This window comes from Neopsephotus bourkii, unplaced genomic scaffold (genome assembly GCF_033783945.1).
Source record: "Neopsephotus bourkii isolate Nb327-2 ecotype Australia unplaced genomic scaffold, CSIRO-AGI_Nbou_v1 NB_1027, whole genome shotgun sequence".
NCBI lineage: Eukaryota > Metazoa > Chordata > Aves > Psittaciformes > Psittacidae > Neopsephotus > Neopsephotus bourkii.
In genome coordinates this window covers 1,630,617-1,650,268 of record NW_026901516.1, presented here as the reverse complement: position 1 = coordinate 1,650,268, position 19,652 = coordinate 1,630,617, and the positions used below count along the sequence as shown (strand labels likewise).

At 39.4% G+C, this 19,652-nt stretch overlaps 1 protein-coding gene across 2 annotated transcripts in view; it reads right to left on the bottom strand.

Annotated features, from left to right (window-relative positions):
* The window catches only part of LAMA3 (laminin subunit alpha 3), a 106,654-nt gene that overhangs the window by 38,134 nt on the left and 48,868 nt on the right, over positions 1-19,652 (bottom strand). For both annotated transcript variants that reach the window (XM_061360505.1, XM_061360503.1), the window contains 13 exons: positions 19,215-19,312; positions 16,792-16,957; positions 16,254-16,380; positions 15,588-15,727; positions 15,096-15,211; positions 14,360-14,571; positions 13,353-13,557; positions 10,690-10,834; positions 9,775-9,915; positions 8,962-9,126; positions 5,835-5,936; positions 4,281-4,364; positions 3,093-3,323 (listed from right to left, as the gene is read on the bottom strand). In XM_061360505.1, coding sequence (XP_061216489.1) covers positions 3,093-3,323; positions 4,281-4,364; positions 5,835-5,936; positions 8,962-9,126; positions 9,775-9,915; positions 10,690-10,834; positions 13,353-13,557; positions 14,360-14,571; positions 15,096-15,211; positions 15,588-15,727; positions 16,254-16,380; positions 16,792-16,957; positions 19,215-19,312 — 1,932 coding nt within the window. The remainder of the gene's footprint in view (positions 1-3,092; positions 3,324-4,280; positions 4,365-5,834; positions 5,937-8,961; positions 9,127-9,774; positions 9,916-10,689; positions 10,835-13,352; positions 13,558-14,359; positions 14,572-15,095; positions 15,212-15,587; positions 15,728-16,253; positions 16,381-16,791; positions 16,958-19,214; positions 19,313-19,652) is intronic.

The following is a 19,652-nucleotide window of genomic DNA, read 5'->3' as shown; positions in this document are numbered from 1 at the left end:
CTGAGTACAGGCTTGCCCCGGAGACCCAGGAAGCATGAGAAGAATGTTCAGCTATTGAGGTCACCGGAGTGGGAGCACAGCCTGTCAGATCAAAGTTGGATTTAAATTGGGACATGAAACAGAGAAACATTATAAATGAATCGAGAGACATGAAGTTTGTTAGCCTACACCAGGGAGGTAGTAATAATCTGTTAAAACTGGCTTGTTGCTTGGTATGGACAAAGAAAGCACAAGGGTAAGGAAAGTACAAGGAATTCCTCCCAGGCATAAAGCCTTCCCATATACAGAACAATTAAAGAATCTGTGTCCATTCCTCTGCTCAGCATCCTGGCACACTAACCACAGCGAAAATAGATGGACATAAGTTTATCCCTTCTATTCCTTAGCTCCTTTTCACTAGCCACTAAGCTAGTGCGGTGCTGATGCAAGGAATACTAGAGGCTGTGCAGAAGCAGGGAAGAAACTGCTCCCCACAAAGCCAACACCTCCCAGGTTCTTGCCTTTGGCAATGTATTTCTGCACTGTACTTATACCTCGCCTCTACCTCACAGTTAAGGGCTGGCTTCAATGATATTCAGAAAACAAGTGACACTTGAACTTTAAAGCTGTAAATCTCTTCTCCTAGCAATTGCACCACCGAGACTGATGGGACTAATCTGAAGAGCAAAGGGTTTGTGGGATGATGTCTCAAATCATGTTCCAGCAGTTTGAGGTGTAAGGAGTGAATTTATCAATCATGTAACTACCAGAGGGGGGAAAAAAATTACCTCTCCCAAAGCAGATCTCCAAAGGAATATTGATTTATTGCTGTTTAAATAACAGTTGCTAGTGGCATCTTCGCCTTCTTTACATGTGGGATGAAAATGAAAAGAAAAAAAGCATGCAGGATACTAATAGCATGAGTCAGGTTAATACTGACTTCAGTGACAGCAAGGACTGAATTTAGAATAGGCACTTGAGATTTTTCAACTGCATTTTTAAAAGGGTGCCTATATTCCCTGAACGATGGAGAGCCAATATACACAGCTTCTGAAGGAACAGTGCCTGAAATACACTAAACAGCATGACTAAGTAAAATATAAGTTCTAATGCATATATGTTCTATGTAGTGAAATAGTTTTTTTGGAGAGCAGAATGAATCAGTCATTTTAAAAATACATCCAAATGCATTCGGAAAAAATATGTGCAGCTTTTTGTTTTTCTATTTATGCTGTCTTTAAAACGAGATCTTTAGAGTACGTGGGCGCTTAGCTTTTGAAACAGTGCTCGTGATACTGAGAAATTGATTCCACACAAAGATGTGCTTCTAAGTGCTCAGGAGTTCAGGCTGATTGTTCTCAAGTAAACAGCAATTTATAAGAAACTTCTCTTTACACACTGTTGTTAGCAAAGTACTTTGAGACACAAGATTAGCTTTCTTATTACTTTTATATTAAGCAATGTAGCAGCTATCAAATTAGTTCATTTGAAAACAAAGAGAAAGAAGGAAGCAAGCAAGGAAAGGAAAATTAACAAATTACCTGTCTCAGGTAGAAGTCCCTTTGAACTTGCTGCTGCTGACTCCCCTGATGAAGGTGAGGATACAATAGCCTCTGCTGCATACCTTGTGCTAAACAACGACTCAGGGCTACTAACGTGACAACTACCCATGGTACATTTCTTGGTCTCTGTGCTTGGGCCATCATCTTTCTTTAGCTCCAGTTTGAACAGAATCTGCTATCCTTTATGTGCTTGCCTGTTCGCTTATACTCTCCCTTCTTCTCCAGCTTCTGACTCAGATTAATGAGGCTCTGTGCTCCAATGGGCCCCACCTCTAAACTTTATACGTGAGTCAAGTTGTACGGCACGTATTACTGTTCCTGAGGTTAACAAGTAACCTCGCAGTTCCTGTAGCTCAATATATACCTAAGTCAGGGTGTGGCAGGCATCACCTCCTCCCCACCTAAGGCAGCCAGACAGAGTGAAGTGATTAGAGCAGTAAATCACTGCCTGAGTAATACTGCATAAACATACGGGTCTTACGAACTACCCAACTGAGTGTCTTGATCACTTCCTTTGGCTATGTATTTCCACCAGGTTATATAAAAAACACCCAGCAGATTAGTTTTTCAAGGCAGTCTGCCGAAAGCAATGGGATGGCAGTGGGAATTTCAGTCAATGCTCACTGATTTGCATGTGACACAGAGCATAAAAAGTGTGAAAAAATCAGTCTCTATAAATATTTCCAACATGGTTATTTAACAGATGATGAATAGCTGCCCTGGGAAGTGGATGCACACATGAAACATAAGCCAGCCATAAATGTTTTCTTTAATCTCTCTGCTCTGGTCTAGATGTTATTCTTGCATGCTCATTTCAAAAATGTTCGCAAGGTTATTACAGCAATTGTAACCTTTAATCATTTTCTGAGAGAATAATTCCTCCCATTTTGTGCACTTTGTACACCACTTATCTCTTAGTATTTTATTCTGCTGCACATACGAACAATCTCTAAGCTAAGCAAAGTGACATCCAAAAGAATTACAGCTACAGGAACAGCATATACAACTGCAGCTAGGATTTCACTATTTTTCAGGAAACAGTATTACTTTGCAATGTTTACATTATCTTTCATAAAAATATCTTCAATTTTTTTTTTGCAAATATGTTGACTTCAGCTTTCAAACATTTTCCAGTAAAAATAGGGAAGTATCTAGAATTATCTAGATTCAGGCTACTTCCCTTGAGCCCTGCTAAAATAAGGAACACCAGGGATCTTCACTCTGCAGGGCCTCACAGACGTTGATCAAATCGATTTTGACCTTCTCTCCATTAAAGGAGATTATTCAGCTTTTCATAGGCATCACAGAAGAACCCCTCATTGTAGTGCCTCACACATGTAAAATGGCATCCACAATACCACAAAAACAATGAATAACTTTACAGTGCTTCTTAGACAGTGAAAGTATTTGAGCCATTGTACGAGCTCATGCTTACAAGAAGCGTGTTTAATTACTTTAATAACCAGCCCGTTACCTTTAAGTAAACCAGTACGCATAGCTGTAGGCAAGACATGAGATAGTGGTTACAGGATGGTGGCAAATGCTTCCTACCTGACATGAGTCACCGGTGTACTCCGGAGGGCAGGAGCATGTCTCTACGCTGTATGCGATACTGCCGCTTCCTGTGCTGGTGGCTTCTTCCAGCCCAACCTCACCAAGGGTTAATCGCTGGGTCTCCGTGAAGTAAAGGCCTCTGATGTGTAAACCATCTAGTCTAGACAGGATTATCATCAGCTCTTCTCTGGATACAAGGTTACTGCTGCTGGCATGCCTGAAGTTTCCCTGCAGGTGAAGGGTACAAAATGAGTATGACCTTGCAGCTTCTTAAGAAGAGCATCTGCAAAGAAGAAAGGATGACAGAAAAAGGGAGAAGACCCCCATGGAACAGACCCCTATAGTGCCAGTTGATGTGGGGTGAAATAGACGTCAGGAAAAGAAATACAGTGAATGTAAACACAGGATAGGTAGAAAATGGTATAATGAGCATCAAAAAGAACGTACCCTTTACTTTGCAAAGTACATATATATGGCTCTGAGGTACTGAAAAGTGAAGCATGTAGGTTCTTCTTTAGACAGCCAAATTTCTTTGAGGTATCACCCACCAAACCATAAAGGGTGGAGGAAACTGCTTTTATTTTTAAGAATAGGCAAAGTCCTAGATATCCAATCTTTGAGGGCTGCCTTCACATAATTTCTTGCTGATACTAGATGCAGCATTACTGAAAATGAAATCTGGCTTGAAGAAACTTTATATTTTTTTTTTTTTTTTGGCCTGCATATGAGATAGAAATATAGCCCAGTTTGACATTCTAAGCACAGGTTTAAGGTAGGAATAATCCCTGCTAAGTTTGCTTGCCTGAGTGTTGGACGCCCATTCTTAACTAGGTAGCTAGGCATCAAAGGAAAACAGGCAACAGTTCATTCCATCATTAAGTATGATCTGGTACTGCAGTGAATCATCTTCCATTGATGACTAGTTCAGTATTACTCCCATGGCCCTGGAGGGAGTGCTAAGGGCTAAATAGGACAAGATGCCTAATTCAGAGGTGCTAAAATTAGGTGTCATGAACCAGAACCTAGGTTCAATGTGGCAGTAAAGAGAGAAATAATGTTGTCTATAGTATTTCAACTTATATTCATTAATATTATAAAGTATTTGGTATTTCTGCACATTTTAGATGAGCATTTTTTATGTGCCACTGGGAAGAAAGGAAAGGCCATTCCATTTGCATTTCTTACCTCAATGAGCTGCACACGGCCATAATATTGACGGTCAGGCAGTGGGTCATTGGGATCCATATAAATGACTTTCATTTGATGGCCCTGTGTGAGAATGAGAATGTAACATTGCTGTTTCCCTACTTTGTATAGTAAAGTGTTCAGTGGAGCAAAATTTTGTAAAGCACATAAATCCTGTTCTTCAGGGGGCAAAAACTAAGTAATACTAGGAAAACTGTAAGTCATTTTGTTGGCAAAGTGGTATAGTAGGCATTGTATTCTAGTGTCAGCAGGTTTTTCACTGCAGTTGCCTATTAAAAATGTTGCTTTCAAATAAAAGACCCAGAGAATTATATTAATGCTGACCAATTTCCATAGGAGCTAGTTATTAATTTTGAGTAAAAATGTTTTTGCATTTTCATATACTCTCCTTTGTGTTCTGGTACACAAATGACTTTGGATACTACTGTAGTACTTTATGAGGCATGTTTCCCAATAAGAATCCTAGAATAATGTATTTGTATTTCTGATGGTCTGAAGAAACAAAACCACCCTCTTGGGAATGTGCAGTTCTGGTGTCCTCAACATAAAAAGGACATGGAACTGTTGGAACAAGTCCACAGGAGGGCCACGAGGATGGTCAGGGAACTGGAGCACCTCCTTTATGAAGATAGGCTGAGAAAGTTGGGTTTGTTCAGCCTGGAGAAGAGAAGGCTGCGTGGAGACCTCATAGCAGCCTTCCAGTATCTGAAGGGGGCCTATAGGGATGCTGGGGAGGGACTCTTCATTAGGGACTGTAGTGATAGGACAAGGGGTAATGGGTTTAAACTTAAACAAGGGAAGTTCAGGTTAGATATAAGGAGAAAGTTCTTTACTGTGAGGGTGGTGAGGCACTGGAATTGGCTGCCCAGGGAAGCTGTGAATGCTCCATCCTTGGTGGTGTTCAAGGCCAGGTTGGACAGAGCCTTGGGTGACATGGTTTATTGGGAGGTGTCCCTGCCTATGGCAGGGGGATTGGAACTCGATGATCTTAAGGTCCTTTCAAACCCTAACTATTCTATGATTCTATGAATTTCAATAAACAGTAGGAGATTTCAATTCTGGCCCAACAGTTTTTAAATTAAAAAAATGTTAACAGAAAATACATTTCTAATTCAGCCCCCTGAAGCCTTAGAACTATGTTTAATTTTATGCTAAAGAAAACTCTTACAGAAAATGAGATTAATCACACATGGGATCCAGGGCATATTTTGCAGAGTTGAGGCCATACTTGTTGACAAATGTACAAGGCTTTAATTATTTTTATTCCACAGGTGTATTTTATGGAGAAAATCCTGTTTTATCTTTTTATTTGCTCTCAAGTCAGTTATGCTTAATAATATATTACCTTGGTGACAGAGATAGCTGTGTTGATGGCTTTAAGCAAAATGCAATAAAATCACTTTTATAGAAATGTAGCAAGTTACTATAAAAGTAAAGCATGCTATGGGAGCAAAATTTGATATAGTTATCAGGTAACATAAAAATCATGGTATTGGTGTTGCTTGAAAGAAAACATAATATTCCAAAACTTACTGTTAGTTGTATATCAGGTCTCTTATCCAGAAGAACCATGCCCTCACTAGGTAAGCCAAAAGATTTCACTTGGTAACTTAAGAAACCACCATATGAAGAAAGCTGTAAGAAAATACACAAGACCAGAGGTACTTTACTGCACAATTGCTTGATATTAGTATAGCTTTATAGCCAAGTTTATGTCATCTTCTAGCACTATACATGATATTTTTACTCTATTCCTTAGGCAAAATATGTGTTGCTTGGAAGAAATTATTTTGTTTTGTTTACTTTTGTGTATCTGACATCACTTTTTGAGCAGTACTGTTCTCTGGAAGGTTACCAGCATCACTTTGGGGTGGTTTTTTTTCATGCCTGGGACCACACCACCTGTATCATGAAGGGGCCTATGGGGATGCTGGGGATGGACTCTTCATTAGGGACTGTAGTGGTAGGACAAGGGGTAACGGGTTAAAACTTAAACAGGGGAAGTTTAGATTGGATATAAGGAGGAAATTCTTTCCTGTTAGGGTGGTGAGGCACTGGAATGGATTGCCCAGGGAGGTTGTGAATGCTCCATCCCTGGCAGTGTTCAAGGCCAGGTTGGACGAGGCCTTGGGTGATATAGTTTAGAGCGAGGTGTCCCTGCCCATGGCAGGGGGGGTTGGAACTTGATGATCTTAAGCTCCTTTCCAACCCTAACTATTCTATGATTCTATGGAGAAATCACATGTTCACACAAATGTTCTTTCGCTGACCCTACAAAAATTTGGCTCATTAAACGAAGATGTCACACTGACAACAGGAGTGGTAGTGAGAGACTTGAAAAGCCATGGATAAAAAACGAGAAGTCAGACTAAGCATTTTAGATGTGGCTTTCATAGGCCACATTTTCTAGACTTACTACAAACATAAATCTAACCAGGAACCTTTTCTTTACCTTCTGTGGAATGGGACTTCTACTCATATCAGCTGGTACCAGCTCTGTTGTTGTAAACAGACGTTGCTGTAGGTTGAACTGAAACCACACTTCTGGCTCCGCTACAGGTGACCACAGGCAGCCTCAAACCCAACCAAATACGTACACTGCTGCCCAGAACAAAGACTGAGTTAAGTATGTTTGAGTCACCTGACGAACAGCTTCCCTGGGTTGTGTATGAGTGACTCAGTTCAAAACATATTGAAAGGAAAGGAAGCTCCAGGCACAGCTTAGAAGCCTAGAAAGAAAGTTTGTGGGCACTAGGGGAAATCAGGAGTTTTGCCACAGATTCACTACTTTGTTTTGCAGCCCTTGCTGATTGCCCTTTATAGCTTATGCTTGGTTTTGACATGGAAGGAAGAACTGCTTTGTCAGGTTTTGGTGTTCTACAGGTAAGCATCAGCCTTCAGCCTACCCCTTTCCATCCATATACTTTGATGAATTACAAACACAACACATGCATCTCAGTACTAAACTTGTTCTTTGAATCACAGGGTCATAATTAATCCTATTATCTTCAGCCAATTGCATTTTCAAAAGCATCATTTAGAATGTTGCCTATATTTTGCCAACACAAAACAACTGTGAAAACAACTGTATATACATTTTTATTGTTTATGTTTTTTTCCAAAAATATAAGAAAACTCAGGTTAGAGCTTTAATGTCCTGTTTAACACACACTTTAGGACTGCACCATATGAAAGGCTGTTATGTTCCTGCTTTTTCTTTTTTTTTCAATGGGAAAATGTTTGCATTATAAACTACCTTCTATGTGCACAGTACTTATTTGCTAACATTAAGAGTTCTCTATTAAATAGAATGTTAAAACAGAAAAGAGCAGAATATGGGGATAATGTGATCTGAATTTCCCAGTGACTGTTAGATTCTGCACTTCTATAGATTATAAATTTGAACCCTCTTTAACCTGGTAAACAAAAGATAGAAAGAGGAAAGAAATTATACTCTGCTAAATATTAATGCTCAGTGGGACTAATTAAAAGGTTTAAGATAATGGAGAGCAGTATTTATACCCTCATCATAGGATGTGGACTGATATTGTTCAGTTTCTGAAAGAGGTGCCATCACTAGAAGCAGACAAAATCCTGACATTTCCGAATACAATAATAATGTGACTAATTGGTAAATTTATGAGCTTTTAAAAATAGCAGCAAGATAGCATTTAGGGTGAGAGGGGACACTTTCACTACTGCAGCATTGCCTGTGCTATAATATATATGTGACATTTCTTTGAAAAGTGACTTGCAGACATTGAAACGAGAACAGCTATTACATTAACAAAGAGCACCCTAACTAAACATGCCGTGCACCTGAGAGATACGTACCTCTGAGTGCAGGAGAGCAGGATGAAAAATACTGCTCTAGTCTTTAAAATGGTGACTAAGGGGAACTAGAAAAATCGTACCATATTTAATGCTGTGGTGTCTATTCCCATTGTGTTCATCTGTGTGACAGGAGGGTTGCATCTGAAAAGCCTGTGTGTCCTACAACTGGCTAGCTACTATTGACACTGTCAGAGTTTCAAACAGGGAGAACCTGGGGCTCTGGGCCTGCAAGCACCCACTAGCAAAGTCCCCCTGTCAGTGTGATCCCCAGGCTGAAACGCCAATAGGTTTTAACTGTGAGCAAAAGACTGCTCCGATGCATGAGTAGAAAGAGGTGCAAGCAGTTCCAAGGACAAAAAGGTTAGAAAACCAGGTGTTGTTCTTCCCAAGTGACATGTCAAAAGCAAAAGGTTGGGTTTTTTGCATACACTGAGCACATAATCACATTATATTCTTTTGGAAATCTGCCCAGGAGGTACTTCAGGGAGTGTAAAGGATACTTGGGCACAGTGGTAAGCTCTAGATGTTCTGGGTTTCAGAAAAGCAGCTGAAGGTACCAGCTCTCTGAACCATAGCTCCTAACATGCTGTTCACACAAAGCCTTCCCTGGCACCAAGCAAGATGATTAATTCTGTATTACTGGTTATAATTTTAACTTTGTATTCAGAAGTAAAACGTTGTGATTCCTGGCATGACAGGTAAGAGAGGTAAGAATCTCATGAGGGAAAAGTGACAAACGTATCTAAGAAAAACAGTGAGACACTATCAATGATGCTAGAAAAAAATAATACATGTTATAAAACCAGATAAGTTAGGTGTCATTTACCTTCTCTCCCAGGTAAGATGGTGGTGCTTTCCAGTACAAACTGTGCACTGAAGCAGGTAGTTCTTGAACATCAGCCACTACGCTATTACTGACTGGATTGAAAGTGACTGGAATGTCAATATTTTCATCCACTGCCTCCAAGCTCCAGTTCCTCATGTCCACAAACTAACAAAAATACATGAAAGAAATAAAAGCTTGTTTCGTCGTTTATTAAACTTTACCAGCATCACGTAATGAGATAAACTTTTTTAGTCTCTATAATTCCCTTAGCATGAAATTCAACCCCTTCAGAGCCAGCCTAAAGTCTTTGAGCAACAGATGTTGCAAGGAACTCAAAAGGCAACAGAAGTGAGACAAATGTGCCAAAGCTACTTGGGATGCAAGTATTTGGTCTGTCACCTCTAGAATCTGCCAAACATTTCTCAGGTTTCAAGATGCATCTAAGATATAGACATTTAAAATGAAATGTGCTTATCAAAACATCCTTGAAGGAGACCATTGACTTCAATGAAGAATTAGTGCCTGAATATAAAGCAATAGAAGTTCAGCTCAATTTCAGTTCAGCCCAATTTCAGTTCAGCCCAATTTCAGTTCAGCTAGCGAACTGTAAGCAAACAGGTGGAAAGAGCCGTTTCTGCTGAAAGGCACTTTAAGTCTTAACAAGGCTGCACTAAATCTGCGCTATTGATTGCAGAATATTTCTCATCCTTAGAAACTAATAAGACATATTTTCAATTTTGGAAGAAATCTGGCATTTCATTAGTAGAATAAATGTAGGTTCATGGTAGCAAATTAAAAAACTATTGCATACACCTTGGTTCTACGATGATTTGTGCTGCGACAGTTGTTGGTTGCTCCAAAACAAAAGCAAGAGGTGCATCCCCTGGGATTAGAAGGGTCCAGATAAAAGGATCCTGGCCGGCAAGTATCACATTCTGCACCTTCAACATTCTCCTGTTAAAGCATAATTGAAAAAAACCTCAGGACTTTCCTTTTGGTTTTGGTGAGAGCCCCAAAACCTTCTGCACACAAACCAAATCTTCTAAAAGAGTACTTATTTAAATATAAGGACACATGAATGAAAATGTGCGTTGTCTTGAATACACCATGCTCCAAATGCAAATAAAACTGACTTCTTGAAGACTATCTTAGGAGCTTTCCAGTTTATAAAGTGAACCATTGAGTAATAAATATTAGTCAGATACAGCTGGTAACTTCCCTGCCAAAACCCTCCTGCTGGCTTTTCAAAGCCTACAGTATAAAAGGTCACTTGTGAAAGTTCACATTTATCACATTTAATTATGCAGGTCAGAACAAAAGAGGATTTCCTGGACATAATGATGTGGTGAAATGTCAACTGACATACTATGGCTAAAAAAAGCATGGGACCTGGTTAGCATCCAAAAGTCGAGATGCAAATGCATAAAACAGATCTGTTCAGAGTACTGATTGCTTCAGTGAAGCAATGGACATCTACTCTGCAGTTCTGTAACATCCCGCAAAGCCTAAGACCACCCATTCAACTGGCAGATACTAAACTCATTAAAAATGGCATTTAACTGCTACCATGATAATCTGCATGTACTTCAAAGTGTGGTAATTTTGTACAGCTGCATTTAATTTTTACTGAAAACTTGATGATAAATTTACTTCATTCACCCCATTAAATATCAGTCACTGATGTGCAAATGATGCTTGAGAATGCAGAAGTAATATGATTTATCTGACCTTGCAGAGACAAATTCCTGTCTGGGGATCACAAACACCTGGTTCTGTTCCATCCCTGTTACAGTTACATGGCATGCAGTTTGGGAAACCGTAAGTTCCAGGAGCACACTGATCACATTGCCGTCCTTTTATTCCTGGTTTGCACCTTTATCAACAAACAAACACAGAGGAGGGAGTAAACAGGGGAAGCAGGAACAGAGCAAGGGTGGGAAGATTAAACAAAAGGCTGGTGGATCTTTGAAGCGATTGCATGGCTATGACACAACTTTATAATTTCCACAGAGGAACAGCAGCAGGTTAGTACTGTTCTCAGATTTTAACAGTGAGACATTTTAAAACAACATGGAACTGATTAGGAATGGATTTGATTTTGAAGGCTATAAACGCTCACAATAAGATTAGACTTCTGCAGCTATTCAGTGCAGAACTACTCTCTATATATCAAAGTGTGAAATATGGATGTTCAACATGGATAAGCAGAACTGGAAGATTTATAGGGAGGATGTGACTAGGCATTACTCAAGGCTAAGAAAAAGGTGAATAATCCCAGGTATATGAATAATTATGTGGGCTTCAACCTGCCAAAAGGCTCAGTTTACTTTACAACAGTTCACAAAGGATAAAATCCACTTTGCTCACAATGACGACTGAAGGCCTTGAATTTGTTTAGGTGAAGTACAGCAGATGCAAAAACCAACACCAAACTATGAACAGGGCTTGAGATAAGAGAGGACGTCTTTCTGTGGCAGCAGCTACTTAATCCTACTTTTACAACAAACTTGTACAATCTGATAAAACTAGTGAAAGATAGATCTGATGATCCCTCTTCCTCCCGTTCATGCTGGTAAACTGTGTGTACCAGCCCCAAGAAACCAAGTTTCAAGAGAGTAAGGATCCATTACTAATGTATGCCACCACTACCCTCCACATCTTCACATTTTACTTGTGATAAGATGATTTTTAGAAGTGTCAGCAAGTTGAAGGAGTCTCCTTTGGCTCTCAGCATCGAATTCGTATGTGCACTAACACAGTGATTTTAATGGAAATAAACAGTTAAAAGTATGAGGCCAAGGCAGACTACACTTGAGTAATTGCTTCCATATATTACATGAATTCACAAAACAGTGGATGAGGTTTCTCAAAGTCTCTGTGAATACATTACCCCTATACACAGATAACTGGTGCTGGATGGGGATTTCGAGCTTCATGTAATCCACAGAAGTATTAATCAGAATGTAGTAGTTAGACATATCTTTCAGCAATCATTCTTAAAGTACTTGCTAAATATCAAATTCTGCTGTCATTTCTTTGATATTTCTGATGAGGCTGCATGTGAAAAGTATCGCCATTATAATGAGCCAATATAGCTTTTCACTGAAATGGAAAAATGTGACTATTTCTGAAAAAAATAACCTCAATTTTACTCAAGTAGAAATGTGCTGAGACCTTTCAATAAAGTTATTTGATTGAATGATTTATTTAATTTAATTTTGCATAGTATTTATTTTGATTTTTATTTTGTATTCTGTGGGGAAAATCAAAGCAGAAACTTATCAGATTGACAGTGCACCAGGAGACACAGAATACGCTATATTTTAATACTGAACCCCAACTTCTAAATATGAAAAGGGAATCCTGTTTTGCTCTTGGATATGGCCATTATTCACTTCATATGAAAAGGACAGATTTAGGAAAAAAAATAAATTTGGGAAGTATTATGATCATTCTCTGAAAATGAGTGCTCTCAATGTCTCTATATAATACATTCTCTATGATATTACAGGCTTAATGGCAGAGTACGAAGGACAAATTTCTCTTTATTAGGAGCATACCATAGCAGACCCAATCAAACTGTAGCACTCCTGGCCTTACACAACCTACTTGCTATCAAGTATTTGTACTTGCTATTCAAGGACTCAATCCCTCCAAGGAAATAAATGTTCAGCTATACTAATATGACAGTATTTGAGCTTAAGGTCATTCCTTATGGTTGTGGCTGTATGCTATACCAATTTTAGAAGATGTAAATAAGAGAATAAAGAATTTATCCTCATCTCAGCATGCTGAGTTACAGAAAAATAATCGTATGTCATACAGAAAGTGCAATTTTAAGGAGAATTACCACCTATGACTCCAACTGAACCATATATTCCATACAAACTGCACCTATCATCAAAGTTTCTCAAAATTTGTTACAAACTTTCAAGCTTTACAGTACTTAAAAGCATCATTAGACTTAAACCCAGACCTCAGACTGTGGAAGGTCTACTGTGAAGTTTTAAGAAACTGGGAACTAATGTATACCATTACAAATTACATGTGCATCCAGAAGTCATGAGCTGTGACATGAAGTCTACTACTGACATTGGATAAGTTATATGAGCTGGACAGAGATTTGGTGACTTCCTGGGAGTGACATGGCACGTCACTGGCAAACAGAACGCAAGCCCAGGAACCCCAAATCCCACCATTAGACACCTGCAAAACCAAGTTTCCACTAAAACATTGCAGGTCCTTGAAACAGGACTCCTCATTATTGCTAAGCACTGCTTAAGTCCCTACTGACCATCATCAAGGTTTCCCACATCCCCTCAAAATACCTGAAAAGGACAGTAAAACAAACCACTCGAGCCCTGTTTATGACACACGTATCCTAAACTTACCTGCACTGCCCGTTGTTCTTTTCACATTCTGGGCTTGCCACATTAACAATTCCTCTTTCTGAACAGTTGCAGCTCTCGCAGCCAGCAAGAGGGTGGTAGCTGAAGTAATTTTTCTTGCACACTTCACATTTTGGTTTCACAGTTCGCGGAGGGCATATGCATTTACCAGTCATGTCATCACAAAGACGCTGGCCACAGTTGCATACTAGGTCAGAGAAAATGTTCTACAAATCAATCACATCTCAATGTACAGCGATCAACTTTTACTGAACTTGGATATGAAACAAACACACACAACATTTATGCTTCTGTCTTTCACTAGTTTTAAGCTCAGGGTCATGGAAACCAACTATGTGACTGTAACAGTAGTTTCAAAGATTAACTTTAGTGCCTGGCTCTTTTCCACAGGTTGTTTGCTTAATTTCGCTGCAGACATTATTAATGACTTCCCCAAACTGCCAAGGATTAAATGGCAAACAGTTTTGGTGTTAAGGGCACCACTTTTACAAGGCAACATTTATAAACATCAAGTGTAATATCTGGGAAGGCAGCTGAGGACTGATCTATAAATCTGGTAATGTTTATAAAAATTACATCAGAATATGAGGAATTAGGAATGCTATGTCACTGATTATCTATGGAAGACAGATACGATGTAAACTGGGATGCAACAGGAATAACTTGGAAATTATTTAGCAGTCAATGCAGAAAAATCCATGTGACTGAGAGTGGCGATATGGATTTTAACCACTTTAACTGTAGCCCTGTACACCTGATCAAACAACACATGTGAAGGCACAGTCCATCATGAATTAAGTGTGCTTTAAGGGAATGAGAATTTAATTTCTGCCTCAAAATTATGCTATGCTAAATCTAAGACCGGCTCAAACAGCCTCTCTTAAAATCAAGTCCTATAAAGAAAAGTGGCATACAATGCAATAAAATCAGAGAACTGAATAAATCAGAGATTTGGGTCAGGTGTTGAATAATTCTAAGCTTGTACTTACACTTGCAGAATGGGAATCCATAGTAGCCGGTCTGGCACTGGCTGCACCGACGCCCAATAACATTAGGTCTGCAAATACACTGTCCTCCCATGGGGCTGCAAGTAGGGCTCACAGCACCTGCGCTATGGCAATTGCATGGCAGAGCTCCATCGTTGTAGAAAGCCACTAGCGATCTCACGGAGTCCTTACAGAAGGCCGATGATCCTTCTGGGCTATTTAAAATTGAAATATAAATCATGTAAGTACTGCACTTGGGAACTGTTATGCGGGTGCTTTGCAGTGGTTCAGTAAATTAGGGTTCTGTCTTCAAAAAGTTCTTTAACATAAGGATGGCATCAGTACACATGCAAGAATATACTTATTAAATTAGTGGTGAATGGCTTTGAATATGCAGGTAAGAGGTATTTTTTCAAACAAGGTGCATATTAGTCATATAATTAGTTCAGACACGCCAAGCAAAATACCGAATACCAAAGATGGAAATACCAAAGAGAGAAAGATGACATACATCTACGTCTTTTGTACCGTGAGCAATAAACCCTACCTTTACATTTCATTTACAATAGAAAGTCATGGAAAAATGACTCATGGAAATTTAGTGAGCCAGCATAAGCCATGAAAAGCATTTTAATGTAGCGCAGTGATTGGGATTTTATACATGTCCTTAATACAGAGTAAAAGTAACATTAATTCCTAGCTGGTGTCAATGTTCAGGTTTTTAGAAAGCAGTGCTTACTCAATATAAAAACTGTTTCCTCCACACTGGTTGATAAAATCAAGTGACTTGTCCACTGTCTTTTTGTCAAGGATTTTGTAACTGTAGGTGTCTGCTGGAACAACTAAGACTTTTTCCTTAAAACAACAAGAAAGCTAAATTGTACATTTCTGAGAAAAGCAAAAGACAGAATCTAAGGTATTTATATATTTAAATGTTGCTTCATTATGCATTCTGGATTTTCTCAAAACCCGTAACATTTTAACTTAAAAAATATAGGAATATATACTTACATTCCCCCCAGCGTTGTGATGCTATAAGCAGTGTAAAATAAAAACAGTGTATAGTATCTTAAAGTTTTAAAGTAAAACAGAAACTGCACAAAATCCTAAAAATCTGGAACACAACATTAAAAAAAAATCTTTCTTTTTGGCTTTCATCTTTGCATCTATCTCTAAATGAATGGTGAAACTGAGAACAACGTCGCCAAGCACATTTATGTAATAAACATACCAGAACCAGCATTCTTCCGTCAGGTATCATCACTGTAACAGAGATCTCAGGTTCAGAAATGTCAAGCTCAATTTGGTTTTCGGCAATCACCTGATCCCGGCAGCCAGAGGTGTGAGGGCAGAATGAAGCATTGAAGGAACCTAGAAGAAAAGACATATTGGATTTGTCTAGCAAGGTTTTTGTAGTGGGGGGGCTACAGGGGTGGCTTCTGTGAGAAGCAGCTTGAACCTTCCTCTATGTCTAATGGAGGATGGTGGTAACATCTTTCTGATGAAGTATTTAAGAAGGGGGAAAATGTTGCTTGTGCAATGGCAACTGCAGCTGAAGAGAGGAGTAAGAATCTGGGAGAAACAGCCCTGCAGACACCCAGGTCAGTGAGGAAGAAGGGCAGGAGGTGCTCCAGGCACTGGAGCAGAGATACCCCTGCAGCCCGTGGTGCAGATCGTGCCAAGTCTGTTTCACTCATGACAGTAATTGGTGAGTAGTCTCTTCCTGTCCTTATGTCCCACAGCCTTTTGTTGTATTTTCTCTCCCCTGTCCAGCTGAAGAGGGAAGTGACAGAGCACTTTTGGTGGGCACCTGACATCAACCAAGGTCAGCCCACCACAGCTCCGTGTGCCAAAACACTGAGGAAGGAAAGGCGTTAGATCAAATTCAGATGCTTACCTGACCACACACGTCCCACATCCACACGCACTTGCACAGAGAACACTGGGTGTGCTGGCTGATAAAAATGTACCACAAACACGTATCTGCCCAAGCGGGGCACTCTGCCATTCAAGGTAATCTGGTTCTGCAGAAACAAGAACAGCTCTGATAGTGTATTTGTTTCATTAAATATTCCTGGGTTTATGAGCTGTGCTCTGTGCCACCTACCTGCAATGAAAGAGGGGAGGCTTAGCATCTCTAAGCAAGTTAAACATCTTCAAAGAGTATGGCATTACAGCTGCATGTGCTGCTATCTGTTTGCATGCCAAACACTCCTAATGTTCTTCTGCAGTGTGTGAAACTACTGTGCAGTTTAGAAAGAAGCTGGCATTTTTGTTTCCCTTTCTGTGTGTTGTCTTTGTGGCTTACTCAGTCTGCTACATTTTGATCATACCACGTAATTCAGTTTTGATTCTCTTAAGGTGTTTCATCTGCTTAGCCTTGTGAAGAACATACTTTGTGACTTAGGAAATGAAGTTTTCAAAATATGAGATACCTGTAACGGTGTCAAGGTGACTCCATTAATTGAGCCAGAAGGTAAAGGGGCACTTAGTGGATCATAGAGTATATATCTCTGTACTTCAGGAATGTTCCCATCCTTCAATGCATTCAAAACCAAAGCTGCTGGTGGAGTTTCATACACTGAGGGTATGCATGTTGCACTAAACACAGAATTACAGTTATTACTTTAGGACCCAGGAAACTTTCTTAAGCATCATAAATGGAAAAGCAGTTGACATATTAGGCTGTATTACAATTAATAATGCAGTTAGCAACCCCTGTTACTCTTTAGATTCTATGTAAATGATCAGAAAGTAAATGAAGACAAGAGGTATGGATTTAACTTTCAAAAATGAAAATATATATTAACGGATTTTATTCACTCAAATTTTCCATAAACTGAAGAATTTCAATGGAAAGAGTTAGCTAAGGAATATTAAAACTAAGAGAACCAAGAGTGTTAAAAAAAGCAAAATAGATTTCAGTTAATCCAGTTAGTTACGTTCACCAGAATCTGTACTAATACTGAATTCTCAGTTCTGCAGGTATTTACATAGGTGTATCTTTTAAACATGCACGTTTCCCCACTGAAGTCAATGGGAATACTTCAGTACTTAGAAGTTAAGTATACCCTCAAATATTTGTACAATTAGAGCCAAAATAAATAACAGTGATCCTTGAAAGCATTCTCATTCATTCACTACTGTGTCTGACTATTTCTTCCTTGGTATATTTGATCCTGAAGAACTTGACTGAGAGAAGTATTTTCCAAGACTGCAGGAGAAAACATTTTTTTCTAGGGGGAGACAGGGTGGTTTCCTGCTTGCATTTGTTCACTTCTCATAAGTACTCAACAGACAATGATTAATCTTTGCTCAAGACAGGCTCGGAACTGGAATGACAAGTATGTTTCAGGGCCAGGACTGAGATGTATTTGCCAGGCCTGTGTGGGAAATCACACGCGCATCTGCTTATAACACTGTTTAACTGAGCCAAGATTCTGCGTCTTTCAACTTGGTGAATAAAAAACACTTTCAGGAAAGCAAAAATGTGACAACCAGCACAATGGTTCTAAGAACAGAACATAAAAGACACAGTAAACTACGCAAGTATAATGAGATTACAAATACAACCCACATCACAAAACAAAAGTAAAATGTAAAAATGTCTACATTTGCTTTATTTTAAATGCCCTTTTTTGCCCAGCCCCATTCAATTCAGAATATAAATGCCCAGGAATGCAAAATACCTTTGGTGCAAGGACAAGTATCCAGTCTTATAAAGCTGTTCTGAGTTGTAACGCTCCAAGCAGGAGAATTAAAGCTGCAATTCAATGCTATGCATGCTTGGAAGCTAAGTACAGTCACATGCTTTTACCTAATTTACTACCCAAATTTTTCTGCTTTCTCTTGCAATTCAACCACTGTATTAGAAGCTACTGTCTGGAAAACTATTAGACCTAGTCACCAACTCTTTCTGCCTCTGAAGTCCTGCAAATAACATTTACTTCCCACTGCCAGATCAGTAGGAAGAAAGCTTTAGGAGCAGTATCACGAGGGACATCCTGTGGAGTGCAACAGGAAATTAAATGTGGGTCTCCCTAATTTGGAAGCTGCAGTGATAATTCCTTTCTGGCCCGAAGAACAAAACATGTGGAAAGGGGAAGAGCTTCTACATGGTAGACCAAGTGCTCTGCAGAACCCAAACCTGACTACTTGGGAAGTGAAAATTCAGGTTCAGATCTTGGCAGCAAGAGAAGAGCCATCAGGTTGTGTCAACCAAGCTGTAGATGAATGTTCTAATTATGGGTCGTATACAAGTATAATGGAGGAGAAGGATCACTTGGCACTGCTGTATGCCGTGAACACTGAGGGGACACCTACCATATGGGTTGCACAATGAGATGGATAAAGAAATGGCTTGTTTCTGAAGCAGGATTTACATGTTGATTAGCTTGATGCTGCCAAATTGAGCTGGTGGATCGGTGCCTGAAAGGGCAGTGACAGCCCCTACCTAACAACAAACTAAAGCCATTTCAGAACAGCTGGAGCAGTAATATGTAGAATTAAACTCCAGAAGAAGCAGTAAGCATTTCAGGCCACCAAAGTAGCAATATTTCTCCAACCTGGACACCTATCAAAATGCACAGCGTATGAAAGTGTATGTGTCAGTATTTTCTAATGCGTCAGCACTCAGTAGTTCAGACGGGCCAGGGAGAAGCTATTCTTAACAAAATCCTGTGCAAAGCAGATTAATACTAATGCTTCAGCATTTTTACAAATGCTACATTGCAAAAGTAGCCTACATATAACTTGTGAGTCACCCAGAAAAGGATAATTCAAAAGAATTAAAATTCCATTCGGTCTGCCTTTCAAAGTCATCTTCAGAAAATACAGAGGATAAAGCCAAGCACGTTACCTTGCATCATGGGTACTCCTGTAAGCAGCTACGCACTGTACTTTAGGAGCCACATATTCTGGAGAAAATTCTTCAGCTGATACAATACAAACCTTATGCTGAAAAATAAGGATAAGGCACAATTAAATAATAATATAATAAATAAATAACAGGGCCAGGACTGAATGGGAATGATGAAGTCTAATTTTAGCATGAGGAAACCTGAGCCCAAAGCCATGTTCTGCCATGGACTTACTTTAAGAAAATTAAAACCTAAGTATATATGTTTGGCAATGGGAATGACAGAAGACCAGCTTGCACTGTCAGAAGGTAGGCAAGACATACAGATGTAGAAGAGAAAAGCCTTCATCATTGATGTGAGAGACTTTTGGACCCTGGTGCAATTCCTAGACCTTCTGAAATGCAGACATGAACACTTGCTCACTCAAAGTCCATAGA